General features: G+C 34.2%; 3 protein-coding genes and 1 non-coding gene across 6 annotated transcripts; 2 read left to right on the forward strand and 2 right to left on the reverse strand.

Annotated features, from left to right (window-relative positions):
* Positions 1 to 303: 303 nt before the first annotated feature.
* On the reverse strand, positions 304 to 4,033 carry LOC132046474 (uncharacterized). Its single transcript, XM_059437111.1, has 3 exons — positions 3,793 to 4,033; positions 3,452 to 3,615; positions 304 to 927 (listed from the first exon to the last, which is right to left on the reverse strand). Exons 1-3 carry the CDS (start codon positions 3,883 to 3,885, stop codon positions 876 to 878), a joined length of 309 nt encoding a protein of 102 aa, XP_059293094.1. The 5' UTR covers positions 3,886 to 4,033; the 3' UTR covers positions 304 to 875.
* On the forward strand, positions 3,939 to 4,011 carry TRNAE-CUC (transfer RNA glutamic acid (anticodon CUC)). The gene has a single exon. It is a non-coding gene; the product is annotated as a tRNA-Glu (tRNA).
* Positions 4,034 to 7,826: 3,793 nt separating the features above from the next.
* LOC132046476 (probable pectinesterase 53) lies at positions 7,827 to 10,366 on the forward strand. 2 transcript variants are annotated; one of them, XM_059437115.1, is made up of 4 exons: positions 7,827 to 8,515; positions 8,670 to 8,859; positions 9,277 to 9,689; positions 9,920 to 10,366. In XM_059437115.1, the coding sequence occupies exons 1-4, from the start codon at positions 8,181 to 8,183 to the stop codon at positions 10,068 to 10,070; spliced, it is 1,089 nt and encodes a 362-aa protein (XP_059293098.1). In that variant the 5' UTR covers positions 7,827 to 8,180; the 3' UTR covers positions 10,071 to 10,366. The 2 variants fall into 2 exon arrangements, with proteins under 2 accessions (XP_059293098.1, XP_059293097.1); XM_059437114.1 differs by having other exon boundaries at positions 8,054 to 8,515; positions 9,277 to 9,719.
* A 157-nt stretch (positions 10,367 to 10,523) lies between these two features.
* On the reverse strand, positions 10,524 to 18,661 carry LOC132046475 (PHAF1 protein At3g51130). 2 transcript variants are annotated; one of them, XR_009412706.1, is made up of 16 exons: positions 18,416 to 18,661; positions 18,139 to 18,221; positions 17,473 to 17,547; positions 14,946 to 15,013; positions 14,719 to 14,824; positions 14,559 to 14,619; positions 14,292 to 14,458; positions 13,200 to 13,262; positions 12,375 to 12,422; positions 12,143 to 12,256; positions 11,964 to 12,063; positions 11,789 to 11,865; positions 11,455 to 11,559; positions 11,264 to 11,322; positions 10,872 to 11,036; positions 10,524 to 10,767 (listed from the first exon to the last, which is right to left on the reverse strand). XR_009412706.1 is itself a non-coding variant. In XM_059437113.1 (15 exons), exons 1-14 carry the CDS (start codon positions 18,510 to 18,512, stop codon positions 11,275 to 11,277), a joined length of 1,212 nt encoding a protein of 403 aa, XP_059293096.1. In that variant the 5' UTR covers positions 18,513 to 18,657; the 3' UTR covers positions 10,524 to 10,767; positions 11,264 to 11,274. The 2 variants fall into 2 exon arrangements, 1 of the variants encoding a protein (XP_059293096.1); XM_059437113.1 differs by lacking the exon at positions 10,872 to 11,036 and having other exon boundaries at positions 18,416 to 18,657.
* Positions 18,662 to 27,032: the final 8,371 nt, after the last annotated feature.

Here is a 27,032-nt window from a genome sequence, read left to right on the forward strand (position 1 = left end):
TTTGCATCAACATTCAAAAAAAAAAAAAAAAATTAGCAAAAAAAAAAAAATACTTTTTCTATTTTAGCAAAAATTCGTGATTTTTTTTCCATAGTAACTGCTCAGAAAATTCTCTTTTAGCAAAAGGGTTGACTAGTAGGAAGTTCCTGTAGCTATATTTCTTGCGAAGGAGGCCAGCAACAACCCTAGAGAGAGTTGATGTAATGAGATTGATAGTTCCTGCCAATTTGACTTTATTTGAACAATCAAGGGAAGCCTACGCTTCCTTTTCAAGCTGGGTCCTCATAAAAATCTCCACACATATTGACATTAAATTCGCAGACATAAATGTGAATTTCTTCTCTTTTACGTGTAACATCTGAAGAATGCTCACAAGGTGACCATTTCATTCGGGTCCATCATGCCCAAAAAAATCTACAAATATATTCCACCTCTACTCTAATCAAGGAAAAGTGAGCACATTATGAATCTCATAGTACGTCAATAAGGACAACAAGAGTAGAGCCGAATTCAACGATTGCCCATAAATTTCAAGAAAACAATGTCCCTGACTCAGGAACCACTCAACTGGTTGGACCACACCCCAGAACAAACAACCACTGGACTACATCTTTCCTTTTCTTTGTTTCTTCCCTTTTAATGTTTGTTATTGCTGAAATGGTAACCACATATCCCCGTCACAGCCCGGTAGGAGTACGAGTAATCAAATGCTTATACAGGAGGGAATTGCCATTCTTGTACTGCTACAACATTAAATATTAGCATCAATGGCGTGTATGACATGCATGTGAGGCATGTATTATTGGAATATGGAGGACAAGCTCACACTTGTTCATTTGATGAAGGGAATAGGGGCACTCTCAACAAGCTTCCAGCTAACTCCAAGTCGTTTGAACAAATCTAACACATTTATTCTGGGAAAGATAGCTGCAGTTGAAGAAACAAGAAACATACAGAAGAAATGCATCAACAAGAGTAGAAAGAAAAATAACGGAAACTCCAAATATTGACAAAGACCATTACGAAGAACTATCCGGATGCAAATGTAACAGAAGAAACAGAAGATGATAATAGCAGGCTCTTTTCTGCAAATGCAAGTTCACAAAGACTTTTTAAACAATAGAAAGAACTGTGTAATAATTGAATCAGGATGTTGAATTCCCAATAGGACCAACTCACTGAAAAGAAGGTAAACTATTTGAACCTAACACATAATACTCTTTGAAGGGGTCAGTATTCAACTACCAGAATAATGTTCAATTGGAAACTTAGTACAATGTCATCTAGCAAGGAATCTACAATAGTAACTAAGTATGTTCCAAGATATTTCGGGCTTCAACAGTATCCAAGTCCACGAAGTGAAAATGTTCAAGAAACCATTAAACATTATTAGAGTATTTCGAATTCCTTCATGCTGGGGTGCCTTCATAGAATAATATACTCCCGCTGCTCATGCCTAAACACTTCTGCCAAAAATTTAGTTGAGACTAGTCCACGGACAATCCTGATGGACAAAAACTTTGATTTCCCCCACTATAACTCTTTAATCTACTAAACTTGCCAAGTCCCTGAATGCTCCCCTAGAGGCTTAGCCCTCTTACTCCACTTGAATCTGAGGTTGAACATCATTTAGGGACTTGTCAGTAATCAATTGTAGCATCTTGATCTGCCATAAATGGGAAAAAAAAATTATAAAACCACGCAAAGTAGAAGAAATAGATGGAACCAGAACCAGAAGTATGATATAGAAGACTTCCAAAGAATCTATGCTCTTCCGTTGCCTCTATCAGTCAATTCAACTATTCTCAATCCCAAACTAGTTGGGTTACCATGTGAACTCGCGCTTCATTTTGGCTATTATATTTTACAACAACAACATACCCAGTAAAATCCCACAATGTGGGGTCTGGAGAGGGTAAAGTGTATGCAGACCTTATCTCTACCTTGGAAGGTAGAGAGACTGTTTCCGAAAGACCCTCGGCTCAAGAGAAAGCTTGACAAAAAGGGTTAGATACGGACAAGTAGATCAAAGCAGTATTAAAATGAAAATAACGAAAGCGAAAAAGCCATGATAAAAGCAACCTGAAAAAAGAGGCAGTAGCTAGTAGCTACCACAGATAAATAAGGTAAAACGCAGTAACTACAGTCGATATATAAATGAATGCACTAATCGTAGTACAAGAAATAACATAATATAACAGAAGTGAAAGGGCAAGAAACTATACAAGTAATACTACGCCTACTACTATGGACCTACTAAGTAGGGCAACGCACGACTGCTACTATCCTAATCTGTGTCCTCCATAGCCTCCTATCTAAGGTCATGTCCTCAGTAAGTTGTACCTTCGCCATTTCCTGTCTAATCACCTCTCCCCAATACGGCTATTGTATTTTAGTATTAAATAAATTGTCTTTTAAGGCAAATTAGGGGTTCTTTAAAAGTAGAGATTCTTCAAATCTCACACTTATCCGGCACTGGCAGTCTAGCACACAAGTTCCTAACCAGACTAGAAAAACACTTGGTGAACAACACCGGACCCAATGTAAGTGTGACAGAACAAATAAACCGAAATTCTAATTAGTTGTTATATCCTGGCCTCTGCATTGCGGATAGTTAATTTAATGGGCACATTTCTTTTATTTATATGACATCCTTCAGTATCATACTTAAAAATCTAAATGTATTCCTGGGAAAAGAAAAAAAGCCATTATCTTTGAACCTCAACAAAGGGAACCTATAAGATCTTTAAGACAATGCAAATCAAGAGAAAATATGCACATTGCAAAAGGGGTTAAGATTATGTGAGGACTGATTATAGTAAGCAGTATGAGTCATCTGTAGACTCAGCCAATAAAGCCCATATCGCACTTAACTACAGGTGTTCTTATGCCTGTGTAGAACTGGCCCAGTAACTTCATAATGAACAAAATCGAAGGAATCAATCAATCATGATTTTTGTTTACTCATACACCAAGAACATGTATTAATAGATTAAATAATAACTGCCAATGTTTCGTACTTACAACAAAAGAAAGCGCAGCACATGCCTCAGCACGTGCTGCGAGTACTATATGGGCAGAAGCACATTTTGGAGGCTAAAAAGAGGGAAAATGTAGGATTTTTGCAACAAAAAAAACAGTTGCATTTGAAGTTCCACATAGTGTCATTCATTAGCCGGGAACTTGCATTGTCATGATAATAATTCCTGTCGAAGTAACTTACCAGTTAGCACTCACTGCAAGTGCAGTAACCCCATTTCAAAAGCTTCAATATTTTCTGTTTGTTTATTTCGTGAATTTCAGAAGGTAATAATGTTGTAAGAGTGGAAAATGACGAAAAATCGTATATTTTGATGAAATGTGAAGCAATGATTAAGAACTCGTTGTAATGAACTTCATGACTTATGACTCAAGGGAGGATATTTGAGGTTCCAAAAATACAATAACGTACCAAAAGTTAGAAGTAAACTTCTTCTCATAAGGCTTTGTTAGAGTCAAAATTCTCTCTGTTGCCATCTTCATCAATTCTTTGTGTACTGTGTGTTTCTGCTTTCTTCTTTCTTTCTTTTTCTCAATTTCAATAGAGTGCCAAGAAGTATGGTTGCTGAGCATTTTCTATGTGGTATGTATAATTCAGGAATCAGGAGATCAAATTTTAACTAATTTGACGCCCACCCAATGCGAAAAGAGAAACAATTTCTAATGATGGTAATTGAAAAGGAAAAAAAAAAAAAAAAAAGATACTATTCATAACTAGCAAAGAAAATCCAAAGGTAAGGAAATAAAGGAAACCTGTGGATTATGGACTTTACTGCGTCTTCCTCCTTCTATCTTCTGTGGCAGCGATTTGTTACACACGACTGCCATTAGATATTCCAAGTTCATGAGTCAGAGACAACTCTTACAATACTAAAGGAAAATGTCCGTTGTATAACATCTCCGTTGTAGTCTAGTTGGTTAGGATACTCGGCTCTCACCCGAGAGACCCGGGTTCAAGTCCCGGCAACGGAAATCCCTTTTTTCCTAATTTTTCTTTTTCTCAATCAAAATCCAAAAGAAACACAACATCCCTTATTTTACTTCCAACCAAAAACAAAAAGGGGATACTTTTAGGAGCCGTTGAAATCATGTTTGGACATGTAATTTGGATATCTTAAGTTATATTTTCTCTTATAGACATAAAAATTCATAAGTTGTGAAAACTATTAAAATATTCTCAATTCTTATACAATCTTACCAAATGAGCAAGTCATAGTTCATAATAAAATTAATACGCTACTAGAAGGTCTTTCTAAAAAATACAACATTAATTGATCAAACTTTAGTTCAATAAAAATGAAAATTTAACATGAATAGTAATGTAACTACTCTTTAATGTAATCCTCCCACATGGTAAACATGAATAAAGGTTGGTGGGAGTTAATGAGGTTGGTAAATGGTTGGTGAGAGTAATTATTAAAAATATTTACCAAATTATGGGTCTTTTTTATAAAATATAAACTTATGGGTCAAGTGTTATATTTACAAATTTTGAAACCATAGTTTGAAACCCCAAATTATGTCTTTTTGGATCATTTAGGGTTTCAAACCATGATTTGAAACCATGAGATGAAATGTATGTCCAAACGTTGGTTTCATCTCATGATTTCAAACCACGGTTTCAAACTGCATGTCCAAACGCCTACTTAGAAATTGCCCTTCGGATTTGTGTTTGTAAGTTGTAACACTGGGAGTGGTTCTTTTGTAATTTCAAATAACGCCTATTTCCATTAATTATTTTGAGTTTTCTTAAACAAAAAGTGTTTCAAAGGGTAAAGGTTTATATATATTCCAAGTTCACTCCTTTGTAAATTTTCTTATTAGACATACAATGTTTTGTGGCACTTAGTCAAACGTCTTAGGTCAATCTCTATATCTAAATAACACTAGAAACAGAAAATTATGAGAGCCAAAAAAAAAAAAAAAATGATAACTTATAGAATATTCCAATAAAAAGATTTTTAAAAAATTACTATTCACATACGTCTATTAAGAAAAAGGCAACTAACAAAAACACAGGCTTTCGATATGATGTATTCTTTTCTACTTTTAGCAGAAATGAATTTAAAAGGCAACCAAATCTTTATTAAATATATGTAAAATCGTGCTTTAATTAGAATTCACATGCAAAGCTATTAGTCTGTCTTTCTATTCTATTGGTCGCGTTGATCCTATATTCATTTTTTTCTCTAGTAATTGTTCGTTTCAGATGATGTTTAGATATAAGAATTGTATATTTAGAGGAGGCTGAGCTATCTATGTGATTTTTGTGAATGAGATGTAATGAAAAGGACAAAATAATGACTTCAACTTCACGGGATATGTTTTATGTATAGCATTTTTTCCGACATTTATGCAATTTGGTTGTGAATATTGGTACCACAAAAATATTTTATTTTCCTCTAGTTGTTTCTCAACATGACTCAATATGCATTCTGACTTTCCGTTAATTGGAACTATCAAGCTTGTGTCAGGGCAGATCTAGTGAATAAACTATGTTAGTTCATTTGATGATCGAACTGAGTAATTTTAGTTTAAACTCTATATATATGTGTGTGTGTGTTAGAATTGTATTAATAAATACAAATATATAGTGATAGATTTCGAACCTAATAAATTAGATAATATATGATAGAATTTTCAATCTAAACTCATAAGTAAAATACAAATCCTGGATTAGCTTCGTGTTATATATGCAAGGAGAGTAATGTTCCATGGTTTGTAGTGCAAGGCAAGCTATTAATTATTACAATGCATTATTCTCGGTAACTTTTATATATTTCATGTATATACATGTATTTTATTGCTTTGCTTATGTGAATTACTAAAAGGTTTCATATTACATAGAGAAATTATAATTTTAAATGTATTCGTACTAAATGGTTTAAGTTGCATCAAATTAACAGCATTCTATGCATGGATAAGTAACTTGGAATTTAGAATAGATGGTGGGTAGCATATTAATTAAGTCTACTGTAATCGTAGTCTTATGCCCTCTGTGTTGTCAAGTGCTCAAAATCGATCCCATCAGTGATATGCTGCATCATTAATTAACTATCTTTTTCCACAACTTACATCTACGATCTTTAATTCCTGTTTCAAAATAACAACTCCCTCCAAACTCACATGTACAAATGCCTTCCAAAACTTTTGCATAGTAAAATTTAAGAATTTAAAGCCTTTCAATCTATAATGTTTAACAGCATAAACTTAACAGTATAAGTAAGAAGACGTTTCGTATTCCCCATAATTAAAGATATGTCTATTGTCATTTAAATCAAACTGTTTCACCAAAAAAGCCCGTTAAATGATGTCACTTTGTCCATTACTTGGTACATGACTTACTTAAGTGTTGTTAGGCAAATTCACCATCTCGCGCCTTAATTTTTTATCTAGTATACTTTCAGTTTAATTTGACCGACTCTAACGTGTTAGTTATCGACACATGCTTAACGTACAATTAATTTTTCAAATGACTTGATTGTGTAAATATATGAATAAAATTTGGACTAAACCTATTATCAATGTCATGAATTCTATGCAACTACCATGGCTTTTGGGTTTAAATTTGTATGTCACGTCCAATTGTCAATGCAATGCATATGCAACACCTCCAAATCTTGACCACGGATAAGATATATATATATCATGACTACCTTCATATAATATTATAACCACTCCATTCACGCCTCTTCCCCTAATTTCTTCTTTCTCCCAACTCCAAGCTGTACTTCCTAACTCAAGAAACCAAACTTTATTTATTTTATGCTGTAGCTCCGACCCAATTAACAGTTTTTTCTGCCTCCCAATCAGAGGCGAATTTAGGATTTAATATTTATGAGTTTCTATAACAATCAAGTTACTAATATATAATAATAATTGAGTTGATAAGTCAAATATATATAGATACTTCGTGAATTTCTTAATACATATACAGAGGCTAGGTAAAAGTTATCAAATTTAGGTGAACTCGTATATTAGAAGCGAGATGCACCCTTACTCCCAACTTTCTTTGGAAAAAATAATAGTCACAAGAAAAATAAAATAATTTTCAGAAATACCAAACTCGTGCATGAGGGTCCCATGTATGATGCTAGAGTTTCTCAAAATCCGTTTCCGCTTTATCAATTTAGTCAACCATCTTGTTCTTAAAATCATTTAATTATGCCGCAAACAGGCAGAACCCATGCAAATGATGCAATAGCTCTAGAAACAGTTCATATATTTTATTACATATATAAAACAGAATGTGAAATAGTGGCCACTGGTGTTGCGTACAGGTTGGTTGTTTGTATTTTTTTTCCTGCCAAATAGTCACGGTTTCTCCCTCACAGTCCCACTCTCCAGCTGACCAAAACAGACATTTCGCTATCAAACAGTAGATAACATGACAAAGAATTGTCACGCATAGAGGCGGATGGAACCTATATTCAACGCATTCAACTAAACCCAGTATTTTCGATAATAAACATAGATATACTATATGTGTGAAAAATCATTAAAATTTCTAACAAATATTTGTCGAATACGTGATGTTAATAGTACTATGAATTCTACAATCAGCGCTAAAACTCTTAAAAGCTTAACCAAACAAGTTTAAATCTTAGGTCCATTTCTGTCATATAGGATATGGCATATGGGCATATGGTAAAATCAAAATTCAGGATAGATTGGTCTGGAATGAGCAAAGAAACAAAAAAGATAATACGGATAGGAGTATAGCCACGACTTGTCAGCAGGGGCGGAACTAGAACATTTGATAAGGGGGTTCAAGAAAATTGAAAAAAGTGTCATTGCCGAGATTCGAACCCGCGACCGCGGGCTCAATCACAGGCGCCTCATCCACTGATCCGAAATCTCCATTTGTTAAGGGGATGCAAAAATAATATTTGTACATGAATAAAAAAATTCACCGTATATATATAGTGCAATTTTCCGACGAAGGGGGTTCGATTGCCACCCCTTGCACCCCTGTAGCTCCGCCCCTGCTTGTCAGATTCTCTTCCTCTGCTCTTTCTTATTATTTTCTCCCGGACCAATCATTATTACCTCATACATAACACACATACATTCTTTTTTCACACTCTGTGTGGCCCTTTATATACTACTCCTATTTCTTACTCTCATTATCTCATAGGGACATGACTAGTTCCAGGATGAAATTATTAGAACTGCTTTTTATCTTAATGTTGTTTGCTATTAGCACAAATGCGGCTAAAAGGGGTAAGTATGCTAGGAGGGATAATACATTGAGGGTAGCTAATGAAGATGGCTACTTGAATTGGATTAATCGCATGAGTTCTCGCAATCATTCTGTCTTTCAAGAAGCGAAAAACAAATTAGAGCCTTGCAAATTAATTAAGGTGAATAAAAATCCTAAGTCTGGGGATTTTACTACGGTTCAACAAGCTATCGACTCAATTCCAATAGTCAATTCGTGTCGAGTGATTATTTCCGTTAGTCCTGGAATTTACAGGTAATTTTGCGCCATATTACACTTCTTGTCCTGTTTTCTGCATCTTGATTCTGAACGATAAGGCATTCAATATACAGAGGAGAAACAGGACATTTTGAGCAAATTGCTAGTTAATTATGTGCAATTTTGTCTAATTAAGGTTAAAATTTTGCAGGGAGAAGATTGAAATCCCAGCAACAATGGCTTACATTACCCTGGAAGGTGCTGGTTCAAGCAAAACAACCATCAAATGGGATGACACTGCAGATAGGGCAGGAAAAGATGGCCAGCCATTGGGAACTTATGGTTCTGCAACTTTTGCTGTTAATTCCCCCTACTTCATTGCCAGAAACATCACCTTTAAGGTAATTCTGTACTTTGTTAAGTTTATTAGTAGTAATTAGATGCATGTATTAAGAACTAATGCATGGGGTGATGCGTGTATCAGAAGCGAAGCTAGAATTTTAAGTTTATGCATCTGAATTCTAGAAAATGTAACTTATGGTGTTCTTCATAAAATATCTATTCATATTAAGTGGATTTATTAACACAAATATAGGATTTGAGCCAAAGTAGGCGAAGCTCTAGCTCCACCCCTGCGTATATTCAAGGTATAATTCTTGGATTAACTTTACATATACTGACAGTATAAAAGGTTTTGTACAATTGGAGTGTCGGAAAAGCTAGTCTCCCTTTTTATAACAGTGACCTAATAGTATAACAGTTAGTTTACATTGTCGGAGTATTGTAGTTAAACTCATAATTAATTCCTCCGTGAACAGAATGTAGCGCCACCACCACCATCAGGGGCACTGGGAAAGCAAGCGGTGGCATTAAGAATCTCAGCAGACACAGCGGCGTTCATAAATTGCAAGTTCATTGGAGCACAAGACACATTGTATGATCAGAGGGGCAGGCATTATTTCAAGAATTGCTACATTCAAGGTTCGGTAGATTTCATATTTGGAAATGGGCTGTCTCTCTATGAGAATTGTCATTTACGTGCCAAAACAAAAAGCTATGGGGCCTTGACAGCCCAGAAGAGGGAGAGCTTACTGGAGGAAACTGGATTCTCTTTTTTGAATTGCAAGGTTACTGGATCTGGTGCTCTTTATTTGGGCAGGGCTTGGGGTACTTTCTCTCGGGTCGTCTTTGCTTACACTTACATGGATAAGATCATCACACCAAAGGGATGGTATGATTGGGGGGATAAGAACAGGCATATGTATGTTCTTACTTATGCAAACTTCGTACTTTTTACCCCCCCTCCATGTATATATATATATATTGATCGTCCAATATGGTTGATAAGGCTGCCGTTGAATATTAATTTGAAATGATTATGTTTTTCCTCAGTTTGAGAAAATAAACGAGGTGCTAGGTAAACTGTAAAAATGAATTAACTGAGTTTATATTGCTCTGCAGGACGGTATTTTATGGGCAATTCAAGTGTTCAGGACCAGGGGCTGACCATGGTGGCAGGGTGCAATGGTCCAGGGAGCTCACTGAACAAGAAGCCAAACCTTTCATCTCGCTCAGCTTCATCGATGGTCATGAATGGATTCTTAATATTTGATGATTTCTTCAATGTCAAGCTAAGCCATGGCAGTCTTAATCCTGTACAATTGCACAATCTATCTGTGACATATTGAAAGTTCAACCTACACAAGAAAATGATTTTTCCCAGCCACCATAATATGGCCAATTTTCTCATCCAGGCACCTGAATTGTAGCTGCTTAAAAGCTGCACGTCCATCCACAACCACGAAAATAGAAAAAGTAGCCCTTCCTCATAAAGTCTTATCAACCCAGAGTACAGTCATGCAAGAATAAATTATATTAAGTGTCCGATTTCAGAAACTGTTACTTTTTCTTATGGTATTGTTGAAAACTTTTTTCAGGAAAATTTCCTTAATTTGTTTCGGAAATGGACCCAATTAACTGACTAAGCTGGGCAAAGCCAACTGAACCACCAAAATGGGTCAAGTGGCCCAGTAAATTGTCGAGAAGAATACACTGCAAAAAGATATGCCCGCACAATGCTTATCAAATCACATGCCACCAAACTTCGCCTAACTGAGGAACCAGGCAACGAGTATTGTATTACAAGAAGCTGGGAGCAATGTATTTAAGTTTACAAGAGACGTCAATTACAAAATAAACTGTACAATTATGAACAAATGTACATGGTTTACAATTCCACCATGACGGTCAGTTAAAAGCAGACCTGCTTTCTTCGAGTAACTGAACTGTACAATACACCAACAGGCAGCCTGACAAAAACAAACTGGACAAGTCAACAACCAAAAGGAATAAACAAGCCTTCAGGAAGATGAAATCAAAAGCACATTGGAGAAAGATATATGCTAGCATTTACTGGTAAATAAATATAGGTCCACTTGATGTCAATATCATATATAGAGAGCATCAGATATCAACATCTCATGTTCCACATTGTAAATGGAGAAGATATCCAACACTCCTAGAGAACGGACACTCCTTAAACGGCAACCACTCCAGCAAGGACATCTTACACCCACCCCTTGATATGCAGCAAGGACAACCGACATCACCACCAAGACAAACGGACAAAATAAAAAGGGAGGGAAAATTACTGGGAACTGACAAACAGATAGTGATAGCATAATCTATTTTTGCAATGAATATGCAAACAATTGTCATCAAGTATAGGAAAATGATGTAATGCTCATATAACAAATGGGTCTCCCAATATCAGAGGAAACTGAAAAGTAAACACAGGCCACACACCATATAGATCATCAGGACTGGAAGAGAGTTACAGTCGCAATGTAACCATTCTTCATCACCTGTGACAAATAAGCAAGATTCTAGTGAAGCAGTAGGAAATGAAAACACAAAGAAGGGAAGAGAGATAAAGTGTATAGCAGCACCCCCAATGTGGGGTATACAGACATTCATTTGAAACCAAAAAAAATCACCTCAAAGGCAAGATTTTGGTAGCCATATACAAAGGTAGATCCAAACGGATTGCTCGTAGAGCCTTGCGTTTGGATAGCAGCTCGACCGCAATCGCCTAGTATCTCCTGCAGAATCATTGCAACTTAACAATGAGTCAGCATGAAACTGAGCCCAGATAAAGAGGTGGTCTGATGATAGTTCTATACACAGAGTACCAGTACACAACAGTTTACCCATTAGTTCTAAATATCATATAACATGAGCGCAATAACTAAGAACTCCCAACTTGATAACCTCAAAGGAATACCAAAAAAAAAATAGAATAATTACGAATCAAACAGAAGAAGAATTCACCTTAACTTGTTCCCATTTTGTGCTGGCTGTAATAGTAGCTTTAGAGGAGTTCAAATCCTGATGATACGAGCCTACAACTGCAGACAAAATGATACAAGAAGTATTAAAATGAATATCCAATTCTTTTACATCGATTAACAAAAGAGGGCTTTAGATCTTGAAAGAATCAACTCACAATCAGAACAATGGATAACAAAATTGCACTTCATGTATGAATTAAAATCAGCATGCCCTGGATAGTTGGTGTGCAAGACAAATTTCTTGATTTTATGTGTCTGAAAATTAACCACAATAATCTGAGAATGAATATCAACTTCATAACATGCGCTCATGGAAACCCATAGGATGACATACCTGCCCATCAAATAGTATATCTAAGCCACGAGTAAAGTAGTTGTAGAAGTAATCACCACAAAGAGTTGTCCTCGGCCGGGGATCTGAAGCAGAATGGATCACCATTTGATCAACCTGTACAGCTGACGAAGTCAATCTCCACCAAAAATCTAACATGTAGAAACCTGACAGAAGCTCACAAGAAGTTGGGTATATCAATTTTCTGTTAGACACTAAAGAGATACAGCAGTACCTGTTTCTGATGGATTCCGCATGGTCGACCTAATTCAGTCCAAACATCCTGCATAAAGACAAGATAAGATAAGGTTGCATAGTTGATTCAGTCATCAAAACATATGTAATAAAGGAATAGGACGAAATGCAGTCCATGAAGAACAAACCTACACCAGGCTGCACACAACATATAAGCACAAATAGATCCAAGCATTCAAAAACCAAAAGTGAAACTACTAAAAGAACTAAGGTCAACACCTAGTTCAATTATGAGTTAAAATAGGTTTTAAGCCTCTTGTTGCCTTTCTAACTTCAGGAAAAATCTAACTTCTGCATTGCAGCCCATTCGTGAACTTCATTTTCGGCAATAGGGATAAGATTATTGGATGGAATCTAGACTGAAGACAGTATCACATCAACACAATTAGAGTTTTCACTATATTAAGGAAAAATAATCCAATGGAAGAAAGAGATAGTTTCTGCTCTGATTAACCGAAAAACTCTTCTTTTAAAGCAGAGAGGTTCAGTTAGTCTTTTCTGTGGTAACAGCCCCAAATGGACACTCCCTCATAATATGGCCTTGACGGCCGCAAGTAAAGCAAGCACCTGTAGCGAAATGGCATTTCCCAAAATGAGGCCTAAAGTTACCAGCGTTTAATATATATAATGAAAAAAAAAAAAAGGAAAGAAAGAAAATAGAAAACACAATTCCCATTCTATTCATAGGTGATTCTAAATCAATTAGATGTAATTAACATCATTCTCCATTACCCATATCATTATAACAATTAAACAACTGTAGCCAATGATTAACCGAAAAACAATCTAAAGACAGAGGAATTACCTGTGGTGATGCACCAAAGGGGATGTATTGGCCACCAATGCTAAACCGTAATTCTTCCCCCAGCTAAAGAAAATAGAAAACATAACATAATTATATGTAAATCAATTGAACAGCGTGTCAGAGCAACTTCAATCGGCAAACTTAATAAATGTCACTCGACACATCTTTTATGATCCAAGTGACTCAATTTAAACAGATCTTTTATGATTCAAACTACTGCACAAAAAGACATAAGAACTCTGTCTCTTTTATCTTCGGAATTGGAAAATACTACTAATCATTCATTAAGTACTAAGATTCGGCATTATAGAGCACGAAAAAAAAATGACAATAAAATCAAACTAGACATACAAATCTTCTCTATTCAAAGGAATAGATAAGGGGTAGACACCGCTGCTTTTAAAATTCTAACCTCAAAAGGTTAGCCATTGCAAGTGGAGAAAGAATTATAAAAAATAGTAGTCATTGCAAGTGGTGAAAGAACTATAAAAAATAGTAGCCATTGCAAGTGGAGAAAGAACTATTAAATGGGACGGCACCATATTTAGTTTACTTTAATTTCATTTCCCTTCCATCACAATTTGAGACAGCACTAAGATGAAAACTAAAGAATCATCAAATTGATGCAATATTACAACTTTCTAGCTCACAAGTTTGAGATTCTCTGATGATTGATTTATAACAGAGCAAGACAAACATATCAGCCCGAACTGTAAAATCCAAAGGTCTATTTCCTTTTTCAATGGCTATATATTTGGAAAAGCGAAACAAAAATATAAGAAGCTGACATAACAGTTCTCCTAGCAAAGAGAGCTGTGAAAGGCAAAATTTAAGCACATTAACGCCAAAACTAATAAGCTCCAGATGTGAACGCCCTTTATGTCAGCTCTATGTAATGAAAAGAACCGCAATCACACAGAGGATAACCTAAAAGAGCTTTCTCAGCGAAAAAAAAAAAAAACCTAAGAGCTGCAGCTAAAAGGAGGAGAACCTAAACTTACTATTCATACATTATTCAATAAGAAATCACTTATAACATTAGAAGAGACTGCAGAAAAACTTCAGTGTGGACATGTAAAGGACAAAATAAACCTTAACATGCACTTCTTCCATGTAGACGCTGCCAGCAGGCAGAGGAGGAGTACAGGCCTTGTCCATCATGGATCCAACACCAACTTTACTTCCAGTAGAACTATCATATATTGATACACGGCAAGTAACTGGAGTTGTGCCATCTGGAAACTCCAGAGGTAGTTCCGCTTTTGAAGTGGAAAGAGAGAGAGAAAGAAAGGAAAAAAATTAATTTACAAGCGTAATGAGTCTGCACAAGTGTGAAAAACAAAAAATAACCAGGAATACCTCCTCCATCACGACAGCAATCTGTATACTGGGAGGGAATTGGAAAAGCAAACGACAATCCCTGTAAAGTTGCAAACTATCAGAGCCCTCAACACAGAACTAAGTGATGGATAACAGAATTAGATTTAAATGTGGTATTCCATAGACATAGATCACATACTGGATAAAATAGAGTGTAAACTCCTCGGTCCTTGTCATATGTTCCTGGATAGGTAGGCCCAAAAAGAGTATAGACGGCTACGAAAGTGGCTAAAGTGGACGGCCCGCTGCAAGTAACAAAATCAAAAGACAATATTTTAATCAACAGAAATGTCAGGAGGTGTAAGCACAGCATCACGAAAATCTACCCATTTAAGAGTTGTGAAAGTAAACACTACAAAAACCTACCCTATTACAGAGGTGGCATAGCGCATCTGAAGCCGTTTTACATCGAATATTTCAATAAGGCGCAGTCTCTGCAACAGGTAAGACTTGAGATTGTCAGAGATACTAGAAAAAATTGTTTCTAGTCATCCATTACCCAAGTAGAAAGCTCTTGAGCTAACTTATAAAGGAAATAAATCTTATAAAAGAGAAACTTACATAAGAAATAAGTTCATGATATAGAAAATTATAAAAGAAATAAATTTAAAAGAGAATCACATAATTTATGGCTTTTTATACTGCTTTGAATTGCTTATTCTTGCGCCGAGGGTCTACCGGAAACAGCCTCTCTACCTCCCAAGGTAGGGGTAAGGTCTGCGTACACTCTACCCTCCCAAGACACCTCTTTGTGGGATTTCACAGGGTATGCTGTTATTGTTGTTGTTGTTGTAATCACATAATCTTAGAAATATTTTCTGAAAGGAAATTCCATAACTCATTCCATCCTAAATCACATACCGCTTCGGAAATGTACATGATCTAGAAAGCTAGATATTAAATGTTATCATGTTATTGATACTTCTCCAAGTACATTCTCTTTTTTAGGGTAAATCAAAAGGAATTTCCTTAATGTGCACTGAGACGATGCCAAATGGTAATGGGTAAAAGGTGTTTAGCATTGAGCCTCCAAAAAACTATTCACCGATCTACAAATAACGGAATCACTTATTTCCACCAAAAGTATAGGTAAAACAAGGTAACTAATGATCTTCAGTATCCGCCTTTCAACTCCTTCAAGCATTCCCCATATCATACAAAAATGGCATCACGATGCCATTTCCAAAATTTCCTCCTTTCCCCCTGCTTTGCTCAACCTCCACGTTGCAAGGGCACCTTCAGCTGTTCAGGGAATTAAATCACGGAATACACCACACTCCCTACTTCCACTGCATAGTAAAAAATGAAATGAAGGAGCACAGTATTAGTTTATTCCCCCTTTTTCTTGCACACGCAAGACTGATTAACCATTATGTAACTCCTCCACAGACTGCTGCAACCTAAGATAACGTCCCAAGAAGCGGACCACGCAAAGAAAGCTAATTTTTAGCCGTTTTTGAACCATCCAGATAAATAGAGTAAGGTTTCACCAGGAAGCTCCTCCACCCTGTGTCAGCTTTTGTACCATCCTATGCTGCCCCTCTTTAGCCAATAGCCGCTAAACTATTAGTATCCAAGGGAAATGCACCATTTCCCAAGAAAATCCACACGTGTCCTTCCTAAGTAGATCTGATATTGAACCTCCTCATTTTTTGCAATTAGGTATAAATGAGGGTACTTTATCTTTAGTGCTACCTTCCCGCACCACATGTCAAGTCAAAAGCTATGATTTCCTTTCCTTCTATCAATTCTATATATTTTTTAAAATCAATCTTTCCCTTCATTATATTCCTTTCCACGGAGAAGATGAATTCTCCCTTTAGAAAGGACATGACCATTCAGACAATCCACAAAAAGGTACCGAGGATAAAGACAAAAGCTGAATTCATCCATACATTTCACAATCTTGAAGGCGCTCTTAGCACTATTTCCGGAATTTATAGCTTAAAATTATAAAGCTTCTCTTACCCTGTGCGCACCCGAAGGGTAGCGGCTGCGGGTTCCCTTGTCATCAAATAAATTATAAACCTTCTCATTCTTCCACTCCCAAGGAAAAGAAAACTCAAGTTACTCCTGATGAAATTTTAACTATCAACTGGTATAGTGGCACTGACAATCTTGCACGATATAATTAAACTGGTGTTGTCTCAAGTGCGCTTAAGCCCTGAAGCGAGGCTCAAAACATGTTGAGCGCTTCGACTCACTTATTGAGCGCTTCAGTGTCGTTATCAAGGTTCTTAGACATACTTTTCCTCGCCATGAGCGTTTCTTGAAAAGGGTACACTAAAAAATTAATATTTCCCATTATTGTTAAAAAAAAAAATCAATTTCTTTGTCCATATATTTGTTATTCATGCTTATAATTATTAGTCTTGGTCTAAACATATGTCTATGCGGTTTTTCTCCATTTGCGCCTTTTTCATTAAAGCCCACGTTTTATTTGCGCTTAAAGCCCCAAAGGACCTTAGAGCCTTTTTGCGCTTTTCGCTTTTCATAACACTAAATTAAACTTTAATATATTTGTTGCCAGGTCCTCCGTTTCTCCAACTACGTACACATGTTTCTTCATGAACGCTCCAAACAGAATTCAATTTCATGAAGTTTGCCCCTCAGATGTGAATTAAAATAAGTTAATAAATGATCAAGATTACAAGTTAAAGGATAGAAATGTCTCAAAAAGATGGCATTGCCACCATATTTTAGCCATGCATTCAGAATTGCGAATCTAGTAAAGAATAAGCCATAAATAAAATATCAATAGTTAACTTGAACAAAGTACAACCAATGATCTTTCCATACAAGGTAAAGAAATCTTCTCATTAACTAGACCAAAGAAATCTTCTCATTAACAAGACCCGAGCAGCAAGAGAAAGGCATGCTTCAAATCTAATACCTGTGACCAGGGATCAAACCGCAGATGAAATCCATGATCTGGGAAGCTAATGACGATGTCAAGTTTTAAGGGCTCCTGCAGAACACAAATTGAGCATTGAAATTATTATGTAATTTTCGAGACGCTGGTATGCAAAACTAGCCATGTCCATAATATTGATTACGGTGTATCATATATGACGATAACATGTACAACCTCAAAATTTCAGAACCAATTTATGCATGCAATCGGCAGAATTCTGGTTTATAAACCCATTTTAATGGATACGTCCTACTACGAAATATATTACTGGCTCAGTTAATCACAACTAAATGGGGAACTTTTCTATTCAACCAACAAAAGATAGTAATTTTTTATAAACCGAGACTAAGAAACAACAAGACACTAAATAACGCAAACGGAACTATTTAAAACGCATACTAGTCAGCAATCCGTAAACTGATTGTGTTGAACTACAAAACAACTAAATGTTCAGAGAGTAAAATTGATTTAAAATGACATCTAATTGATTTAATATGAGATCAAAGGTGCACGATTTGATGCCACCGCAATAAGGAAAATGTATTAACCAAAAAAAAAAATGAACTATGTAAAATTCACCTGGGAATATCGTCAAACAAATCACCGAAAATATTGTACCTAGGACAGATACAACCTGAATCATACCTCATCATAATACTTAACATGGACAACATCATAAATGTTAGGCTGCTGCTCTATCTGTGCAAAAGCTTCGGAAATAGAACTTCCTGAAACATTTACAAGAAGTCAAGAACTAACACAGATCATCACATGTAAAATCAGCTAACACTAAACCACAACAATCACAATTCAACAAAAAAAAAAATCTAGAAATTAAATGAATTGATCTACGTATTTGACAATCGATGATCTAATCGGTACGGTAAAAAAAGCATGAGTTGAAATGAAATTCGTTTTTTACCGAGGGTAAAAGGACCGATGCCAAAACCAGGGCGGAGATCGAGAACAATAGAGCCCATGGCTGTGCCTTCGCAACGGCGTCTTGGTCTCTGCATCATTTGTTGTTGAAATATGTTGAATCGCGATTGTGACTTTTAAGTCTATTATAGATAGCTTTAAGTAGGAGGCAACTGATGACAACGATGTGGCAAAGGCGAGGATGGATGGAATCTGGTTATGACATTTGGTACCCAGTACACGAAACGTTACGGTGATATTGTGTTTTTACTTTTTGGCTAATGCGCAGCATTAACCGCAGTTCAAATGGGTAAAATTGAGCACCATTTCACCAGACGTAAGATTGTAGCTTTCTAAATGGAGAATTTTGATTAAAATTCCGATGACTTGGGCAAGTGAATTTCAGGTATGTTAATTCCAAAATGAAATTCAGAATTGTAAATTTACAAACTTGTCCATGGTAGCGGTGGGTTGCGTTCTGGATAAGGGAGGCGCTTTTGTTCCTATTTTGCAGGGGCAGCAAGGTATTTTAAAAATGAAACGATAGGATCAAATCGAGCTTCCGCCCCTGAGTTCCTATAGTTGTGCTTTCTTTAATTAATCAATAATAAAAAACATAGACGTAAAAGATAAGAAATGATCAATTATATTCTTGATATTGTCTTATGATCAATTATATTCATGATTATTGTCTTACTTTCAATTGTTGGGATATTTTTTATCATTATATTCATGATTATTGTCTTACTTTCAATTGTTGGGCTTTTATCATTTACTAGTGAATTAGTTCGCGCTTCGCGCGATCATTAAAGAAATTATTTATGACTAAATAATTATTGTTATGATTTTTATTTAAAAAAATTACAGTGACATTTATGTATTCTTTGATCAAGTTGATCCCCATCTTTGAGTGAAATCATAGCATTCATCCATTTCGTCCACTTATAAAAAGCAATGGACATTCAAAAACAAAAAAATATCTAGATTTGATGAGAATATGACAGAAAATAGAAAGGCATTGTATCCACTAACATATGTTGAATGATGGTAATCCTTTCAACTTCTCATTAATTGAAAAATGGCGTGTGTTGAATATGGAGGTGTAAAACCTTCAACTTCACATAATGCACTATACCTTGAATTTTAATCATATAAAAATTCGGATTACGATGCAATTTTTTTTTATCAATATGAAGTTAAATAATTAATCAAGATAAAACTCTCTTAATGAACGCTAAATATTATATATTAATGCCATATGTTGTTATTTCATTAGCCATCATTGGATGATATCATGCACTCCCTCCGGATCAAAAAAAGAGCTCACTTACTGCATTTGCACACCCCTTAAGAAACTACTCATTCCAAGAAAAAAATATAAATTGACTAAACTACCCCTAATTAAATAGGCATTGGGATTTGATCACATAACACTTAATAGGGGTAAATCTGGAAAGATAAGGTTAATTGTTTCTTGATTTAATAAGTGGACACTTTTTTTACCCAAGAAAGAAATGCTAAGTGGACACTTTTTTTTATCTGGAGGGAGTATCATATTTAACAAGACAAAAAATGATATTTATCACAATTGAACAGTTCAATTTAAAAAAAAAGAGAGTAAAAATTCAACACAACATATAAATTTTCTTAATATTAACTTAAGAATAACTACAAAAAAAACATCAACACAAGGAAGTTATGTCCTTTTTCATCCTAGGTATTATATCCTTTAGTTATTCGTTTTCTTCTTCTTTTGCATTACAGAATTTTTTATTTCCAAAAGGTATAAGATAGAGGAAAATGAGAGAGATACTGCTCTTAAAATTCTAAATGAAAATAATGAAAGTATCAATTTTTAAGATATTGAAAGCAAAAAATGTAAGATAATTTAGTTTTTTTTAATGATTTCTATAATATTTTGAATTTTATGATATTTATTAATTTAAAGAAAATTAAATATAGTCAATTTAAAACAATTTAAGGCAAAAAAGGTAAGGAAATTGCCAAGATTTAAAGTAAAGAAAACTACACAAATTATCTTTCTCAAAGTGAAAGACAAGTAGTTAGTAGTTTCCAATTCTGATCAAACTCTTTCTTTAAAATCTCTAATGATGTCCATTCTTTCCTCAATATTCCTACATGGAAATATAAAAGAACAAATATTAGCGATATTACCAACAAAAAAAAACATATAAGAAAATAAAAATTTCCAAATACAACAGGTAATTAAGAACGTTATACACTATTTCATCAAATATTTTTTAAAAAACAATAAAATGTACAATATACTCTCACTTCAAATGCATCAAGATTTTTTAAAAAAGGTATAAGTAAATCAAGATAAATAAAAATATCACGAGTAACCTAATCATATATACACACAGCCTCCATTCAATTGTAAATCGAAAAATTTAACTACATCTTACATCTACATAGCTAAATAGGTATTTACATATATACATCTATGTATTTAGTGGGTTAAACTTCACTAAAGAAAGAGAGAGAATTAATATTATAGAAACTCGTGGATTTTGAATCTTGTTGCACCTCTCTTTCTCATTCTTCTTAAATTTAATCTGTTCTAAAAAAGTCCCTGCAATATTATCTTTAGCTCAGACGTATACGAGGCTTAAACCATTCTCACAGAAAAATCAATTTATTTGACACGATTTTTTTAATTAAAATTTTGTTTTTGCTTTAAAAAACACTGTTTCCACGCTATGTCGTTTAAGTATGCTCTCAAAAGCATTTTTGTTATGGGTAAAATAGAAATAAACATCAGAAGATCAAATCAACCTATTTTAAGCTTTCAAGTTAAGGAAGATAGAAGCGGTAAAAAAAGTTTAACGCCAACGTAAGAATCACGTCTTTTATAACCACATTACATAATTTTCAAGACACAACGTCCAATTATTTGTTCCAATTCCTATTTGCCCATATGACCTGCAAGTCATGTTGTACTCCGGCTGCAAGGCACAACTTACGAAATGCATAGTTAAACAAAATCGAAAGATATTTGTTTGCAATCATATATTGAAGCCTTGCAAAATGTTTGTCACATAGCAGTAGATGCTTGGTCACTGCGTGATAGGATTTTATGTGTACCAACATGAAAAGAAGAAGCAAATTAATCCCCTCAAAATGTAATGAGCGATGTAATTATCGTTTTTCATAATAAACTTGAAAATTTCACTTGCAAAATAACTTTAACAATATCTTTAAAACCAAAATAATTCAAATCAGCAAATTCACAAATCGATGAACCTGCACTAATCAACCAACCTAAAGTAAATGGAATATAAAGAATTATAAAGAACGAAGAACGAAACATCAGAAACCAACACTCTAGCACATATAATATTCCAATTTTCAATAATTAAAATAAGTAAAGCCTCAAACAAAGATCAACAATAGAACATTCCCAACTTAAATTAATGGAAATGGGAAACGAAAGTAAAAAAGAATAATAACAGTAGAATCAACCTTTAAAATTCTTATTTTGGTTTAAGGCAAAAAAAGAGCGAACTACTTTAACCATGCAAATCAATGATATTTTTCTAGGACAGCTAGCTCTAAATTTGAGACTATATCAAAAATATCATTGTAAATAATTATTATAACGGTATTTTGTTAGGCTAATTTTATTCTTTGAGTTTTCTTTTTGGGAGATTCATAAACTAATAAACCATAAAAAGACTTCTTAATATTTGAAATATTTCATTAAATTGCCTCAACCATTAATCCTACATTAACAACTGTATTTAACTTTGTTCTCACGTAATGTGAAGGACAAATTTAGCCTGGGCCTAGCCTAGGCAATTTGCAGGAATGTCCTTCAAAGGCCCGGTCTTTAATTTTTGTCCCTTAAATTGGTGGTCTTTAATTTTGTCCTGGCCTAAAACTCCTAGGTTCGGGGTTTAAATTTCTGCTCAGTCAAAAATAAAAAAAAAATCACAAGATAGAGTTTGAATTCACAAGGTAGAGTTTGCCTACTTAAGGCAGAGTTTCAAACCTACTTTGCCTTCGGGCATAAGGCAAACTCTCCTTTAACGCAGAGTTTTGCCTTCAGGCATACTCTATCTTAATGTATATCTTAATGTAGAGGTTTGGTTTTGCTTGTGTGTTTCACCATCTTGTTCCAAATTTGTGTTTTTGTTCTTAGTCACCGGTAATCTTACAGGATTTCTTATGCTAGCAACTTATATAAATTTTATATTTGTGACCCGTGTTCCTGTAATTAGGATAAACCAGTGCATTTTTGTGACACGTGTTTAAGTAATTTGGAGAAACCCTGCATTCTTGTGTTATTTTGAATTATATGCGAATACTCGTGATTTTTTCGTATCTCTTAGTGCTTTGTTATTGCCTTAAGGCAAAAAAAAAAAAAAAAAAAAACTTATCTGGAATTTAGCAAACCTTTGCCTTAAGGTCTAATTTTTATCTCCGTAGGCTTAATTTTAAGTAAAAATTAGACCTTAAGGTAGAGGTTTACGTTCTGTCGTAGACAAGTTAGGAATACCTAGTAGTAGGGTAGAATAGAGTAGAGTAGGATTCATATTAGCAAAGTCCGTTTTAAAAAAAGCTTAATTTGGTTTGGTCCCCTCCGTGGATTATGAATAGTTGAATACTGATATTATTTAATCAATTCCATGTCCCACTATCCAGACCGGCTTCCCACTTTTCTCTTTTTTGATATTTTCGAGCAACAGATATAGATATAGAGAGAGAAGGGGCGGGGAAGGCAATAAGAGGAAATATGATGTACCAAGTGAAATTTTATCAAGCATGAACAAACACACATCACACCACTTTGATCATACATTGGTCATGGTTACAACTTCCAAGGGTCTACAGCAAATTAATAAATAAATTCATGTTTCTAGATTAAAAAGTGTAAAATTAACATTAATATTAGGAAAAGATTATCAAAATGAATTAAGGGTAACATAGATCTTAAAAACTAACTTGCACTATAAGAACCAAATCAGTGCCTTGAAGATTGCTTCAAGCAAAATATAAAATCACATAATAAAAATAGTTAAGGTAATTATTAGCTATTATTGTTTTAAAATAGATAAAACAAAGTAGTCTTGAAGAGTATCGTTTGCAATTATTTTCATATAAATTACGAATTACAATAATATGGACTTTAACATTAATGAAAACAAGATTACTGTCCGCGCTGCTAAAATTAGTTTCTAGAACTCGATCTTGGTACTAGTCCATAACTATTAAAGTCGGAGTTCGCAAACAACATTTCTTAATGAAGTAACTTTATTCTATTTCTTAATACATTTCATATGAATTTTGTTTCAAACTTTAACAGATAGCAGATAAACAACAAAACTCCTCTTCTTCTTTTTCCATCAATAAACCACAACTTTAGGGAAAAGGGATACTCAAAACTTAAGACTTCGTAAAAAAATTCAACTATATCACAATGTCATCCCGAGCAGGGTTGATAAAAAGTTAAAAACAATAAATGACGAAGATCTAAATAATATTGGCTTTTTTTTTAACTTTGAGAAAGGTGTGGAATGAAATTTGAAATCCAGTGTAAAGAAGCCATAAATAATGATCTAGAGGAAAATTTCAGGAAATTTATCAAAGCTGGAAGCAAATTGCATAATAGTCAAAGCACAAAGTTGTGTCATCTCTTTACTCTTTTATTGAAATTATAGAGCGTGAAAAAAAAATGCGTAATATAAATTATTCTCGATTTGTTTCCAATTCTTATTCATCTTTATTAATTGCTCGAATTTAAAAATCGTGCATCTATGTTTGCTATGACAAAAAAAGTTTGTGTCACACACACATAAATCACATTATGCTTCAGGCAGATGAGAATCCTTATTAGTTAAAGTGCTAATAACACAATATATTGATGATTAGAATTAGATTTTGCTATAGCTAGTGCCTTGGCGGCTACTTCATGAAATCCCATTTTCTTGTGAAACGACACGAAACATTTTTGTCCTTCTTAGCTCTTAATTTTTATTAAACTTGGATAGAACATGCAAGTAAACACTACAAATATCATGAAGAAAATAAAATTAAGTATGGAGACTTATCTGAATGTGCAATATTTTTGGAGTTAATTGCATGCAAGCCCTATAAATGAGAGACAAGTTCGACATTAACATCCATGTGATGTAATGCAGGTCTCTAATGCAGGAATTGGGAGCTCCGGTGATCAAGCACACATTCCGGCAATGGCAGAGCCACACTATGCCGAGGGTGTTCATCCGAACCCCCTCGGCGGAGAAACATACTGTTTTTAGTTACAAGGTTAAAATTATTTTTTATGTATATATAGTAGATGTTGAACCCCCTTAAGCTTCTTCGTATGTTTACTTTTTTATATTTTGAATCCCTTTGGTGGAAATTCTGACTCCGCCACTGCATTCCTGGAGCAAAATAGTGTACCTGATGCACCAGCAAAGGAGGGGACAAAGCAATGTCTTTTTGGAAGGCCTAAAATTTTGATAGTTCCTTCAATGTTTTGCAACAAAACATATAGTATGACATTTTGGGAACTACTTTCACTAGGTCTATTTTGGCTTGTAATAGTCTTAATCTAGATCAAACTTATGTGCAAGGTGGTACCTTGCCCCCCAACAATATGTTTTACTAAGCATTGGAGTATATATTAGTATCCAGTTTACCGAAAAAAAAAAAAGAAGAAAAAAACCCATGTGATGTTAAAATGGAAAGAAATTAGTTAATCTAATTATCTCTTGACAGCAATATATAGAAGGAACTAATTCTGCAAAAAATTAAAATCACAATTTGACGAGTCAGTATTATAACTTGTTTTGCCAAGCTTATTTTCCCCCTAAAAGTACTTATTTTTTCAATAAGTACTTATTTGAAAAAAAAGTGAGGTGTTTGACCAAGCTTTTGGGAGAAAATAAGTGCTTCTGGGTAGTAGCAAAAACAGTTTTTTAGAAGCTAAAAAAAATAGCTTTTTTTACAAAAGACTTTTTTTTGAAAAGTACTTTTAAGAAAAATACACATAGAAGCACTTTTTAAAAGCTTGGCCAAACATTAATTGCTGCTCAAAAGTGCTTTTTAAATTAATTGGCCAAACACAAATTGCTTTTAGCCAAAAGTACTTTTTTGAAAAGTGTGCTTTTAAAAAAAATATTTTTTAAAATAAGCTGATTTTAGAAGCTTGGCCAAACAGGCTATAAGTCTTAACCATTGATATTGTACCCAATGATTTTTGCGAGGTATTTATGCTTTTACCAACCGGGTATATTGAAAATGAACCAAAAAAAGAGAAAAAGGGATAAAAAGGGACACATACCTGTTCCTTTTTTCATTTCGTAAATGAAATATTTCTAAGATTAGGCAAAAGGAATAAAAAGGGGAAAAAAGATAATATTTTCCCACCACCTGTAATGCTAACTTGCACGTTTCCTAAATCTGGAGCAAAAATCTTTACTTAACGTCTTGGACTGGCAATCTGCATTTAATTTGGAAAATAATTAATGGTGCCAAACACTGCAACTGCGCTTAAGTGAACAGATTATCATTTAATTAATCCACTAGTTGCTCCCAAAAAAAAAAAAAATTCCACTAGTTGTTCGCTTCAATAAACGCTCTTTACCTTGTTTGTTCACAGTTCACACCTCTATGTAATCACTCTTATATCCCCCATCCACATTAAATTAAAAAAAAATAAAAAAATGAAAAGCTTATATCCTTGTTTAATTTCCTTATCGATGGGATAATGTCCAAGAACAATTTAACCGGTCCAAAATCACAATTCGAGTAACATTAACTACATAAAAAAACTCATTAAAAAAAAAAGATTAAATTTATACTCAAAATAAGGTTGTTGCACTAGTTAAGTTAATAAATGTTTGTATAGCAAGTGCTCCTACTAGATTTACTATTGCACTTCCCTACTTAGCTGTTATAATTGCTTCCAATGGTAATTTATTATAAGAAAGTTCGTTTCCACTTGGGGACGCAACACAAATTTGATTCCTATTCAAATTATTGGCACCTCTCACAATTAATTCATAACTTCGAGTTGCTAAAGAGTGAGATACTAGGTTATATTAATACTCCCTCCGTTAACTTTTAATTGTCCACTATTGACTTTGTACACCCCTTAAAAAATAATAAATGAAGTATAATTTTACCATAATACCCATATTAATTTATGTATAGTCTCAATAGACTTGAAAAACAATTTGAAAACGAGTAATTAATGTCGGGGTAAAACTAAGAAAAGAAGTTCATCTTTTGATCTTGATATGCTAAAGTAGACAAGTAAAAATGAAAATTTATTTTCGATATACTGGACAAGTAAAAATAAAAATTTATTTTTAGTATATTGAACAAGTAAAAGTGAATAGCGGGAGTACTCCGTATCTAATAAAACCAAGAAAGATAAATAAGATAACTGTGAATACTCCCTATGTCCCAATTTATTAATGGGTTCGAAATATTAAAATACTTAATTTTCTATAATAATTTGGGTATAGATTTTTCAAGTCTTGTAAAATAAGATTTATATATTTGAATACTTATACACATCAACATAGTTAATGAGTCCAGTTACTTGAAAAAATCACAATAAAAAAAATTATTTGACTCCTCAAATAATA

This window comes from Lycium ferocissimum, chromosome 2 (assembly GCF_029784015.1).
Source record: "Lycium ferocissimum isolate CSIRO_LF1 chromosome 2, AGI_CSIRO_Lferr_CH_V1, whole genome shotgun sequence".
NCBI classification, from domain to species: domain Eukaryota; kingdom Viridiplantae; phylum Streptophyta; class Magnoliopsida; order Solanales; family Solanaceae; genus Lycium; species Lycium ferocissimum.

Coding starts and splice junctions, on each gene's coding strand:
- LOC132046474 (XM_059437111.1), bottom strand. CDS start 3,885: ATGAACTTGGAATATCTAATGGCAGTCGTGTGTAACAAATCGCTGCCA. Junction 3,616..3,792: donor GTAAAGTCCATAATCCACAG/GTTTCCTTTATT, acceptor CATACCACATAG/AAAATGCTCAGCAACCATAC. Junction 928..3,451: donor AAGTTTACTTCTAACTTTTG/GTACGTTATTGT, acceptor CTTCAACTGCAG/CTATCTTTCCCAGAATAAAT.
- LOC132046476 (XM_059437114.1), top strand. CDS start 8,181: ATGACTAGTTCCAGGATGAAATTATTAGAACTGCTTTTTATCTTAATG. Junction 8,516..8,669: donor GTTAGTCCTGGAATTTACAG/GTAATTTTGCGC, acceptor AAAATTTTGCAG/GGAGAAGATTGAAATCCCAG. Junction 9,720..9,919: donor GGGGATAAGAACAGGCATAT/GTATGTTCTTAC, acceptor ATTGCTCTGCAG/GACGGTATTTTATGGGCAAT.
- LOC132046475 (XM_059437113.1), bottom strand. CDS start 18,512: ATGATGCAGAGACCAAGACGCCGTTGCGAAGGCACAGCCATGGGCTCT. Junction 14,825..14,945: donor TATGCCACCTCTGTAATAGG/GTAGGTTTTTGT, acceptor TGTTACTTGCAG/CGGGCCGTCCACTTTAGCCA. Junction 12,257..12,374: donor GCGGAATCCATCAGAAACAG/GTACTGCTGTAT, acceptor TCAGCTGTACAG/GTTGATCAAATGGTGATCCA.